Source organism: Microchirus variegatus, assembly GCF_963457635.1.
Source record: "Microchirus variegatus genome assembly, chromosome: 6".
Taxonomy (NCBI): domain Eukaryota; kingdom Metazoa; phylum Chordata; class Actinopteri; order Pleuronectiformes; family Soleidae; genus Microchirus; species Microchirus variegatus.
In genome coordinates, this window is record NC_139807.1 from 30812663 (window position 1) to 30826194 (window position 13532).

At 41.3% G+C, this 13532-nt stretch overlaps 1 protein-coding gene across 1 annotated transcript in view; it reads right to left on the reverse strand.

Annotated features, from left to right (window-relative positions):
- pcdh17 (protocadherin 17) overlaps positions 1–4717 on the reverse strand; it is a gene marked incomplete at both ends in the record, with an annotated part of 74355 nt that extends 69638 nt beyond the window's left edge. The window contains one exon of the mRNA XM_083890922.1: positions 2225–4717. Within this exon, the coding sequence (XP_083747048.1) occupies positions 2225–4717 (2493 nt within the window). The remainder of the gene's footprint in view (positions 1–2224) is intronic.
- Positions 4718–13532: the final 8815 nt, after the last annotated feature.

Below are 13532 nucleotides of genomic sequence, written 5' to 3' on the forward strand. Positions count from 1 at the left end.
GAACACATGCACTACTGCGTAGGTTGTTTTGTACAGCAGCACAGCTGCTGAATCCAAACATAATGTGGGACAAAATCCTAGAATGTATTCAAGGCAGAGTGGGCGCAGGCTCAATCTTTTGAGCGAATTACTGAAATCCCTTCTTCCTGGGCATTGAGGAATTGTGCGGCAGATTGGTTTTAACCTTGATTCCACACTAAGTAATTCCCTTCAACGCCTTAAGCGGAATTAGGCATCATTACGTTTCATCCATCTCTTTATCCCGGGAATTCTCTTTACAAATGAAATGAAACTCTCCACTGGGCTGGATGTTTGCAAGGTGGTGACAATGATAAGGCCAGCAGAGCACTACTGATACGCTCGTATTATTCTCCCCTATACCAGCAACAGACCAAGCCCAGTCTGCCTGCCGGTGCACCACTATAAAACATCATTAGAGGCCAGTAGCAGTGTGGAAAAAGACTGGGAGTTGCAGGCAGCAACAGTCGCGCCACTCTGTGCAGATGAAGACAGCAGCACTGAGGTTCCCCCCTTCTTAAAGTAAATGAGCAAGCACCATGCTTCGCCTACTTTATCCATTGCTTTACTTATTTTTACCATTCAACCTCTCTCTCTCCCAGTGGGAACAATAGTGACAGATGGGCTCAGAGGCATTGGGATCGATGGAGGGGGAATTCTGTCTTTGTTTCCTGACATTTTTCCCATAGCCACTCTCCTCTGACTCAGGTTACTTACTGTCCACACGAGTGCAGTGAGGGGAGGCAGACATGAGGGAGGAAACTGATATGCGCCTGTACAGCTTCTGAGGAAACTTAATGCCTCAGGCCATCTCCCTCTACACAGGTTTCTGTTGAATAATACAATAGAGCACCCTGCACGCCTGATGCGTCGAGGGGACCCTTCTGTAAACAAGACACTAAGGAATGCTGTTGCTGCTTGTTTTCCTTCCGACTGTCAGAAGGGTGAGAGAGAGGAGCACAAGACAGATGTGCAACAACCTCACATAGACTAATGTAGCATCTCCACATTAGCATAGAAACAGTCTGCATAATGGATCTGCAATTATTCCCTCCCTCTGATTAGGAAGCCTTAACGGTCTTTGTGCTGACCCTTGCCCTATGCAGCTGGCGAGGGTAGGAACAACAGGCAGTGGCCTTCCTTTCCTGGTGGGAACACATCACATCTGATCACAGTCATTGTCACATCCACAGCCAGTGAAAATAGTAGGATGGGAAGGAGAGCAGGGAGCCTAATAGTTATGCTCCAACCAGATGCAAATGACAGGATCCTGCAGTTGTACCAAACAGTATTAGGCCATTAGCAAAAAGTAATAATAATGAATCTTATGAAGGGCTCTATTGTTTCTACAAAACCATTGAAGCAATGCAAAACAGTTTGTTAACAACAGATTTAGTTCAGTTGTTGCTACTAAGTTGTTGCAACTAGCCATTATACCGAGCACTACTACACCACCATCTTAAGCAGGTCTTAATCTTCATCTGCCACGACAGACTTTTAATGAACTTAAGGCCACAGACACAGAGAAGTTATCATGTTACAAGCTTATATACTCAAGAATAAGTTGAGGCTGCTTATCTCTAGGAATTAGAATCCTTGGAATTAACCACAAAGAGCTATAGATTGCGATGACTACTGTGACACTAATAACAGTGGCTTCTAACAGACAAAAAAAAGCTCCTGTCATTGGAGTAAATTTACTGTCATAATATTACATTAAATTTGCTACTATGTACATTAATATATATATCAGGTATCTGACGTATATCTGCAAAGATAATATGGTTGTTTACATTCTGCAGTTGTCTGTGAGATAATTGGATAATTTTAAAATCCAAGCCACAGGCTAAAATAATTCTTCCACAGCAATTAAACGACATTGATTGAGTGATTTATGAAAAAACCCTTCTACAGGGAAAGTGATTTCAAAAGCCTGTCGTGACATATTTCAAACATCAATGATTTGTGTCACTGGCAGTGTTCAATGAGAACACCAAAATGACTGTTTAATCCTTCTAATGCTCACCCCCTCCCTTTTTCTTCCTTTCTCTGTGTGCTCCTGGGCCTCTCTGTCTCTGCCTGTCCTTGTCTTCTTTGTGTCTTTCATTTTAGAATGAAAGGGGGCAGATGTCGATATAGGGAATGGGAGTTATCTGAAGATAGTGACGTGAAAAACGGTGAAGGTGAGGACAGCAAGTTCTCTTACCTGTATGATGGACATGCGGTTAGTAGGTGTGTCTGTAGTGCTGGTGACTGGGCCTGTGAAGCTGGTGTGGCATCCCACGTGGCCTTGGGGCACGCTGAGGTTATTGGCAGTGGGCTTGAGGTACATGACCTCTGACCGTGGTGAGCTGAGTGGCAGGCGTGTCTGGTAGTCAAAGTACATGGGAGAGGTGGCCAAGGAAGGGCTGCTTACCACATTCATCACATTCATGGCATCCCGCTCCTCCACCTCGCTCTGCACCAGCATGATGTCGTTCTTGTTAATCTTCTTCTTCTTGCCTTTTCCCAGCTGAGGGTGCGAGTATTCTGCAATGCGACAGTTATAGGTTCGGATCTCCTTGTTTTCCCGCTTGCACTTGATCGCTATGGTCACCATGGCAGCCAGGAGCATGATGGATATGATGCTGAGGGTTACAATAAGAGGCAGGGACATGTCCCAGTTCTGATTGTCCTTAGTGTGTGGCAGTCCATCAGGTGGACGTCCGTTGGAGGCCTTGACGATGAGTCTGGCGGCGGCGATGAGAGTCGGCTTGCCGTGGTCTGACACGCGGATGATCAGCTCCACCATGGGGTTCACATCATCCCAAAATGGATGTGCTGTTCGCACCTCCCCAGTCACTGGATCGATCTCGAAGAGGTGGTCCTCATTGCCATCTGAGATCTCATAAGTGAGCCTCCCACTCTCACCATAGTCATTATCCACTGCCCTCACTGTGGTGACAATGTAGCCAACGCCGACATTACGTGGCACGTGGATTTCAGCAGTGTCATTTAGGAGCAAGGGCAGGACTATGACAGGGATGTTGTCATTGACGTCCAGAACATTGATGCGCACTGTCGCGTTGCTCTCCAGGTGTGGAGATCCTGCATCTTTTGCAAGAACCTTGAAGTCAAAATACTTAATTTGCTCATAGTTAAAAGATCTCACGGCATAGATGGCTCCATTAGCCGCGTTCACGTTAACATAGGTGTTGACGTCTCCTCCACTCACATTGGAGTTCACTATGCTGTAGTACACTGTCCCGTTCTGGCCAAGATCTGGGTCATGTGCAAGAACTGAACCCAGGTACTCGCCGGGGATGTTGTTTTCAGGTATCTGAACAAGGTAAACTGCCTTTGTGAAGTGAGGAACATTATCATTCTCATCGAGAATGTTTACAGTGAAGGATTTTGTAGAGTTTAGAGGAGGAATGCCATTATCTTTGGCCACAATAGTGACATTGAACTCATCCTGAATCTCTCTATCCAAGGGCCTGTCTGTCACCACTGTGTAGAAGTTATCATAGTTCTCCTCAAGTTTAAAGGGGACATTACCCAGCACTCTGCATTGAAGCTGCCCATTCCTGCCTGAGTCCTTGTCTGTGACACGCACCAGAGCAATGACAGTGCCTGGAGGTGCTGCCTCACTGATGGCTCCCTGTCTCACAGACACAAAGCCTATAGATGGCCAGTTATCATTCCTGTCAAGCACTTTAACTGTGACTTTACAATGGCCCGGGATTGGATTGGGACCTAGATCCTTTGCCTGCACGTCAATCTCAATGACTGGGCTCTCTTCGTAGTCAATTTCACCCTGAATCTTTATGACCCCTGTTCTCGAATCTATGGAGAAGAGCTCACGGATTCTCTCTGGGGCATAGCCACTAAAAGAATAGACTACTTGTCCATTGTTTCCCTCATCAGGATCTGTGGCATTTAAATCGATAAGGACTTTACCAGGTGCCGAATTTTCAGGTATTTCCACAACATACGAGGGCTGATCAAACACAGGGCTGTTGTCATTGGAGTCGATAACTTTAACATTTATCTGCATGGTACCTGACCGAGGATATTCCCCTCCATCAGTGGCTGACAGAATTAAAGTGTGATGGCTTCGCTCTTCTCTGTCCAATGGTCGTTGAATAACTAATTCAGGGAATTTTGTCCCATCCCCGCGGGCCTTTACCTCCAAGGAAAAGAGATTGTAGTCGTCGCGGGTTATTTGATAGGTTTTCAGGCCGTTTTCTCCTACATCAGGGTCATGTGCACTGGTCAAGGGAAAGCGTGTGCCTGGCACAGCATTTTCTGAAATGTCAATATCAATCTGATCGGAGGGGAAAGAGGGCGAGTTGTCATTAATGTCCTGAATATCTATTTTGATCATGCAGATCTCTTTGTCGTTGGCGAACACCTCCATGGAGAGCTGGCACTTGGGGTTTCTCTTGCACAATGTTTCCCTGTCAATGCGCTGCTTCGTGTACAGCAGTCCACTTTGGGGATCCACGTCCATGAGATGTGGGGCTGAGTTCTCCAGCACCCTGAAGTTGGCTTTCTTTGTCTGTCCCTGCCCAGTCTGTTCAAGTCCAAGTCTGGCATCTTTGGCAATGTTTCCAATCACTGTCCCCGGACCCTGCTCCTCTGGGACAGAGTAATTCAAGTTTTTCAATGTCAGGGCTTGAGCCCATAAAAGGAGGAAAAAGAAAATCGAAAGATGCATCCCTACTCTGTAAAAAACTGCTGTGGGCTAAGATGCGTCGCGTTTAGGCGTCCTTTGACCTGTTGATATGATGTTCAAATTTGGTATTTCTATTAATCGGGACCAACAAAAGTGTTCTGTTCATCGTGAGAGACCTTGGCGTTTCGTCTTTGAAGATTGTCTTTGCTGTGTGTGTCGCTCTTCCTCTGCCTGCTCGAGCAATCTGTGGTGCTGAGGACCCTAATTTATATTCAGCGGAGTGCCCAGACTCATCTGAGCAGTAATCGCGATCCAGTCTCCAAACAGAATAATCATTGTAAGCATTCGCTCATACCACCTAAGAAAGGACACAGAAGAAAAAAAAAAAAGAGATATTTGTTATATATATCCGCCTGTCACCTGGCCACATGCATAAAAACTGAGCCACATCGGTGAGTCTGCTGGGGAGGAAATCAGATCCACCACTGAGCCAAAAAAGAAACTGGGCTCATGTGTAATTCATCTCCACAATTATGGAGGAAGCTTGTCAATTAGTTAACCTTGGGAAGACACTGGATGCAGCCCTGGTGCAGTACATGGGGAAATAATGACTGCCCTTGTCGCTTATTTACTACGTGTATTATTACAGACACAAACATGCATTTTTTATTTTTTTTCAATCTATCTCTAATGTGCAATTCAGAGCCAGCCCTGACCTGATAATGGCCCCCTTTCACACACATTATGAGAAAGCCGACTGTGAAGTGTAAAGCAACTTTAATACTAAGGCAACATCATAGGAGGGCGTTCAATCGATGGCTGTATTGTGGTGCCTATTTGAATTTGAAGTGTGAATACAATTAGTTTTAGCATAATCCGGATATTGAAATAACAAAAATACAATATAGACACGAGCTGCCAATGTATCAGCACAGACGTCTCTCTGCAACAAGAAGCTGTTGCACTCGAATGAACAGGTGATGGATTGTGAAAATACAAAGAGAAATCACATAAACTTACCCGAATAAACTGTTGCGATAGTCCCAGAATGAAATAAAACTGTGATAAATGATCCAGCAGGGTTCAAGGAGAGTTGCATCCCCCTGTTCAGGTTCCACCCGTATCCTCCTTCCACTCTGCGCGCAGGAGCAGGAAGAAATCCACAGGCTTTCGCTTGCCTGATGCACACACACAGGCTACAGTGCAGCGCAGTCGAAATTGAAAAAAAAAAAAAAAAAAAAAAGTGTTCGAGAAAAGTATGACTGTAATGTCAATGAGCTGGAGTCAGAGCTCTCCGCTGTGTGATTAGGATGCAGCGGCTCGCCTTCAGCCTGCCTGCCTGCAGTGACTCACCGTTCCTCAGCGAGGAAGAAACTGTAGAGGCAGGAAAAAAAATATATAACAATACTACATATGAGGAAAAAAGAGGGATAGAATCAATCAGAAGAAGGAAAATAAAGGGAAAGAATCCATACACTCGATCAACGGTAAATCCAGAGAGTGTGCGTCTTTAGAAAAAAAGATGCCAATCAGTGCCAAACATCGCTGAGTGACTGTTTCCAGTAGAATGTCCTTGTCCGCTGTCCCCCGTCAAAGTCCTCACACACACACACACACAGACATCCACACACACACAAATGCTCAGCAACAAAAACGTTGCATTGTGGCACAAGTGTCTCTGTAGCTGTCAGAAATATAAATACATTCAGGAAAAAAAAAAAAAAAAAAAATAGAAAGAAAGAAAGAAAATTATGTGTTGATCACGCACACGCGTCAGTTTGCTCCTCAGTATTTACCGCACGTCTCTCGCACTGCGCGCGCGTCCCCGACCCTCATTGAGCGCTTCCTCTCACTGACTGAACTCCGGACACCGCATGGTGCATTAAACATAGTCGCTGCTCCTCTGGCAGCCAATCAATTTGAAGAGGCGGGCAGAGAAGGAGGGGATTCAAAAGCCGCTCTCCGGACGCAGGCTTGGAGATGATTGGTGGCTCGTGCGCAATTCGAATACCCACTACCCCCTCCTCCTCTACACACACACACAGACACACACACACACACACACACACACCTCACCACCAACCGCTGGAGCGTGGGTGCTTTTTTTCAAATATCACACTTCAGGGTTGTTTACCTCCAAAAAAAAAAAAAGAAACGGAAAAACGAGCGTTGAATACGCACAAGACCGGTAGAGTTCAGGAGGGGTTCAAAAAAAAATTCAGTTAGGTCATTTATCAAAGGGCAGACAAAGGGATTTTAAAGACAGCGGAGATTAATTCAGTTTACCAGGAGTTTGCTTATTGATGTTCTCTATATAGTGTGTGTATGTGTGTGTTTTGATGGGTGTCACATATTTTTTATTTTTAAATCACATTATATATATTGTACAGGTGTTTTTTTTCTCTTTTTTTGTTTGTACATTTGCACATAAGAAGTTGCTTGTGTTTGTTTTTCACAACAACTATCCTGAAATTATTATTAATAATAATAATAATAATAATAATGCATCATATTTAAGGCGCCTTTCAAGACACTCAAGGTCGAACAGTATTAAAGTAATTTCTACGAAAAAAAAAAAAAAAGAACAAATATTGCTGTTTGTAGTTTGAGAAAAGGATCTGTTTTTTTTCATGTGATGGAAAATTTAAAATACCCAGGCTACACAACAATAACTTAAAGGTGCCATATGTAAGAATGTGGCCAAAAACGGTTACTACATTCAAATTCAAAATACCGAGGTCTTTGAGGTTTTGTTTTCTGACGTAACTGGCAACACGTGGTTGCTCTTCAGCTGAGACTCTACTGACTGCAATGATTGGTAGACGGCGGTAGGTGGCGCCACATGACGCCAAAACATGATTTCAAAACATAAACATGATTTGCAGTCTGCAAAATATTTTTTTTAATGCAAATATTTTGTCTGTACTGTTGTTGTTGGTGAGTTCAGTTTGTTATATGAACATTATTCCTGAGTCTCTGTGACATATTAGGAGGATTTTATGGCCAGTTGCTTTAGATTTATTACATAATGCACCTTTAAAGACACTACCTTGGACTTACAAAATGTTTTTTATTTGCAGCACATTTTTATTATTTCGCTTTTATCACTATGATATGACTTATTCCACAGCTATATGGAAAAAAAACCACACACACTTCATGAATCTTTTTATTTTGTCATTAAATGAGTTTCCACCAGCCTGTTTTTAAGCAAAAAAAAAAAATCCCCAAAAGTTTTCATGATTGAGGAAGGTGGAAAAGTTGGCAAATTGATAAAAGGTATATGTAGATTCAGCAATAGCAAAGGATTGTGTTGAGAAATCACGTGCACTGGGAACTTTGTCATTCCAGCTTCTGCAATTTGCTGCACCTATAGAGAATGAGGACTGATGAACAAACATGTCCCGTAACATATATCTATATTAATTGGACACATGTTTATGTATCCACTTTGTACATAGATTCATCAGATCTATCAGACACTGTTGCCAAACTGGCTTCATCCACAAGAAACCTCCCCAAAATGGCTCTAAAGTAAACCATGTAGTCACTGTGTGAAATACAGGGAAGCCTCAAATGTAAAATTTGAGGGGGGGTCTAAACATGTTACAGTGTAATTGGAAAGTTTTTTTTTTGGTAAAGATTTGTGTAATTTCAGTTTTACTTATACGATCTACATACATAATACAATTTGCATGCTTTCTTCTCCTTTTTAACCACACAAAATGTCAATTATTTTATTTCTAATTGTGTATTTTTAATGTATTAATTGATTGCTTTCCAAATGGCGCTGTGGGAAAAGGCCCACATCTGACAGGGAAGATAGACAATACTGCAGGGTGGCACCTGGGGTGGAGACAGTATTGCGCAACACATGGGAGATGGGAGATGGGACCCCCCCCGGTTAAAAAAACCGGTTATAACCCCCCCGGTTATTAATGGGTATTTCACACACTGCATGTAGTACATAATTATGTCAGACCTGTACATGGTGATGCAGTGGTGTTTCGGAACTATTACGCCAAGCATCAATAAAATAATGCTTTCTTGCCCAAAATCACACATTCAAATGTATACAATCGCAGAAACAGAGACAGAATGAAGAAAGCCAAGGCGACTAAGGAAATAAAATAAATGTGAACCGACCAAACATTCTCCAAACACGAGAAAAAATAGAAGCGGTGAAGATAAATGACACTGAACGCGAGTGCAAGAGAGAGGCGGGACTATAACATCATTGTTTTCCCATAGTACCGTAATTGCTGGGCGGCATTTTGAGAATGTTCCACTCTGGGACCCGCTCTTCAAAATTGCATTTCAGTGCTCCCAAAACGGCAGTTGAGTGTGAATGAAAATCCGTCAAGGTCAAAAACATGTTCACCTCTACTTTTTTTGTCTTTTTCTAGAGAAATGCGAATGCTCTTTCAGCACAACTGGTGACACGTGTCCACCGTTACGTGTTCATTCTTAGCATTTGTAGTCTATTTTTATACGCACTCCTAGAATAAAGGAACAGGGACTTGAAGAAGCAAATATCGCCGCACTAATAAATAGAACGCAGGGACTAAACGTGATCCATTGTGACAGTTTGATCTTACCTGACACTCACAGTCATGCTTTCTCCTCCTCCTGAATGTTTGCACCACCTAATAACGAACTCCCTGAACTGAATCACTGAACAGCAGTGGACAGAGACACACATAAAACAAGCACACATTTCCTTCTTTCTTTTTGAAAATGCGGTTTACATTTTGTGATACATTTTAATGGAAAGTGGCTGAATGGAGCTGCGGATTTGTCGGCGCGTTTGCCCTTCGTTCGCTATTGCCTTTTTTGCAATGTGTCAGCTCTGTTCAGTTTAATCTTGTAGTCCATCCATGTATAAACATTGGCCCCAACCCTGTTTGACTTTGACACTGACCTTTCCCTGACAAGAGGAAATGACAAGAGTGTCAGAATCACGCGTTAGTCAGGTGGCGACTGAGGCTCATTATTAAACGGCAGGTTTGATGTACTAATATCAAGATGCTGATAACTGATGAAGGTAAATGTCACCTCCCCGTGTGCATCTGCATACTGTGTGTGTGAGAGAGAGAGTGTGTGTGTTCTTGTATTTGTTACCTCTATAGGACCTTTTTTTCTGAAATAAAAGGTCAAATCGAAAATACTCTTCGGCGGCCTCCATGTTGGATGTATACAAAGGTTGCTCCAAGTCGCTTATTTCTCTTTGTCATTGCATTAAGCCCACCTCCAGTTTATTAGAGGAATGTGTTGTTTTAATCATGGATTATAACAATGATAATAATCTCTATATTTAACATTGATTTAAACATGATAAAATAAAAAATTTAAGTAATTTCTACAACAAAAAAAGGAACAAATATTGCTTTGTCTCATGTGGTGGAACATTTAAAATACCCAGGCTATACAACAGTAATTTAAAGACACTACACTCTTAGAAATAAGGGTTCCAAAAGGTTTCTTCTACAAGGGCTGAGGTTCTACCTGGAACCATTTGCTTCTGAAAAACCCTTTCCCTGAAGAAAGAGTTTTTTTAAGGGTTCTTGGTTACACTAATGGTTCCAGTAAGAACCATTTTGATCCAAAGAACCCTTTAAAACACCTGTCCTGAATAAAGATTTTTTTAAAAGGGTTCTCCTATGAGGACAAGCCGAAGAACCAAAAGAGTGTACCTCGGACTTACAAAAACTCACATCACTACTGTTGGCTAGCTAGCTAAGATGCCTTAGGAAAGGGGTTTTAAAGGGTTCTCTGGATCAAAATGGTTCTTACTGGAACCATCAGTGTTACCAAGAACCCTTGAAAAACCCTTTCCTTTGAAAAGGGGTTTTTCAGAAGCAAATGGTTCCAGGTAGAACCTCAGCCCTTGTACAAGAACCCTTTTGGAACCCTTATTTCTAAGAGTGTATGCAACCCTGTGTGTGATGTGATGGTTATTTCATGCGAGTATTTCCAGAATCACAAGACACTCTTGTTGAGTAGCAATAAACCGGCTCTGTTTTTGATTTTTGATTTTCCAAATGTGGTTAGCAGCATGTCTGGAAAATAATTACACGATAATTCCCTCTGTTTTGTTGAATGATCCAGTTAATCCATTTCTATTTTTTTTTCAACAACAGCGTCGAACCACCACCACGCCACAGATTTATGTTTTAAATGATTTACCCAAATAACACATTTGTTTGTTTGTTTCACTCTCCAACTATGAAATGCTACACACCGCGCTTAAACAATGCCTGCGAAATCACCTGCCTTCATGAAATGTCACCAGTGCTGCCAGAGATAAACCCAGCCATTAGCAGCTTTCTTCATTAGCCCAATTAAATGGCCCTCAGGAAATGCACTGACAGAACGCGTATTTGGAATGGGCTGCTGGTGAACAACAGCTGCATTTAAACACTATTTCGTAAATTAAATTTCAATCTAATGGCAATGGCCTTTCTTCAGGTGGTAATAAGAAAGAGGAGGCCTCTTCCTGCCTAAACTATTTAACCCATTTTCCCCTCCCTTTCTTCCACTCGTTGATTTCACTACTTCTTCCTTTTGAGTACTAAAAGATGTCAGACACTTCCATCTAAACAAGAAGAAGACATGTGAAAGGTTTTTACTCTACAATTTCTGTCACACTAAGGCAGAGGGGATTTTAACACACGGAGCATCTCTCAAGATGTAAATGTCATCTCTTTACCCCAAAGCTATAGCCCTGCCCCAGACATACTTTTTTCATATTTTAGTTTTTTGTATCAATGGACAATATCAATACATTCAAAAATTAATCATGCAAACATTTGAACAGCCAAAAATATTTGGCTCAATAATAATAAAAAAGGATAAGAAAACAATTGTGCCCTATCACAAAAGAATAAATAAAATCAAAATGAAGAAATCCAGTTTCATGTTACAGTGTTGGTGCAAGTTGTTGTCTGCCTGTCCGATATAACACAAATGCATCATAATATATACAAAGACAATATAGGAAGCTACGGAGCCCCCGGTGACATGAGAAAAAAAAAAAATGACCAATTATTTTTCTAAATTTTTTGTAAGCTCGTGATCTCGACTTTGAAACTCGAGATCTCGAGTTTCCAAAAAATGATGAAAAAAAAGTTTTCAAATTTTTTATTTTTTATTTTTTTGTCACTTCTGGGAAAGTCGAGCTCTTGAGTTTCAAAGTCGAGATCTTGAGTTTCCAAAAAATGATGGAAATTTTTTTTTTTTTTTTGGAAAAAACTTTTGGACTTTGAAACTCGAGATTTCAATATTTTTTTTTTCGTCATTTTTTTTTCTTCATGTCACTTCGGGGTCTCCGTAGGAAGCAGCCTCTTCTCTGTTACAAAACAAGATAAAAAGAAAGTAATGGTCCTGTCCAATATAAGTTTATTATAGCTGACTTGATCTTCAATTGTCCATTTAAAATGCAACTTATAAGTTAGATATTCCAAATGCACCAACTCATCTGTGATGCCACAACCCTCCATAGATCGTCCTTTATATCTTATCCACAGATGAAGAATATTATATCACCTTTTAGTAGTTTGTGAACCAATATTTACACTTGTAAGACGTAAAACCAAAAACACTGGTTTCATTTCTAAATCTTTCCCAAATATCTTTTCTAATTCACACACAAAACATTTTTTTTTGTCATTCACAAATTCACATGAATACACTCACACCAGAGGATATCAAGATGTTTTTACAAATATCTTTCGACGTCTCTGTAAATCTATAGTCAGTGATGGTTCTGTACCATTCATCACCTTGTATGTTAACATATAGTCTTTTCTTGGTTGTTGAAACATAATTTTCCCGGTAGTAGAGATTGCATGCTGATCCATAAGATCGGTATTTTTAGCAATAGTTTGTTGTATCTGTTGGATACAGACTCTGTTGGAAGGAGAAAGGCCACGTTGCATGTTATTGTTGTCATTACTTTGCTGTGATTCAGTAGCAGAGAAAATCTGGTTGCTAACGCAGTGTCTTTACCTTTGACAGATTGAGAGAGGTACGCGTGATATTTCTACGCCCATACCTCCTTTATTCTTGAAAGACCTTCGGGGCCCTTTACATCAGCTCCATCACACACATGTATGATGCATCCTGTGTGTCGTATAAGCTATTATCATCTCTGTCGAACTGTATATGACACTCACTTCACTTAGTTCAATCCTCTGTATAACCCTATGGACCCAACGTTCAGGGTGTTACAGCTACACTGCCTATACAATCTAATGGCAAAACACAAAACGGAAATAGAAAAACACACACTTTTTCACTTTTACAATGTTTTTGTGTTCTCACACACATTGTTGTTTGCTTATTGGGCTATTTTCTGTTTGTCTGTTTTAATGACACACTTTCCCAGGTGTATATAAAGTTTTCTTTGTGCTTCAGATGAACTTCTTTGATTAAAGTGTTAAAGGAAAAATCCTGCACATGAGATACGTGAATGCGGATAATTGTGCACACTTTCAATCAGCCTCTCTTCAAATATGCTTTTTACCAGTGGAAGTAGATCGTGTGAAAACCAACACGGGCATTTTACTCTCAGTCACAGTAAAAGTGTAACATTTAAATATAGACAAATATAAGCGATTTGTTTTAGGTCAACAGCAACATTGTGCTCGACAAGTGAGATTGGAGGTCAGCACATCCAAAGAGCAATGCCGAACTGTTGATCACTTAAAAATACTAACATTCCCAGAGAAGTTGTTTATCCTGGATCAAAGATCTTTGGGATAAGACTCTTAATTTTACTGGTAGATGATGAACACACGTGGCACTTGACTTGATCTTGAGAGTCCAGGGATTCATTTCTTCCCACCGGCACAGAACA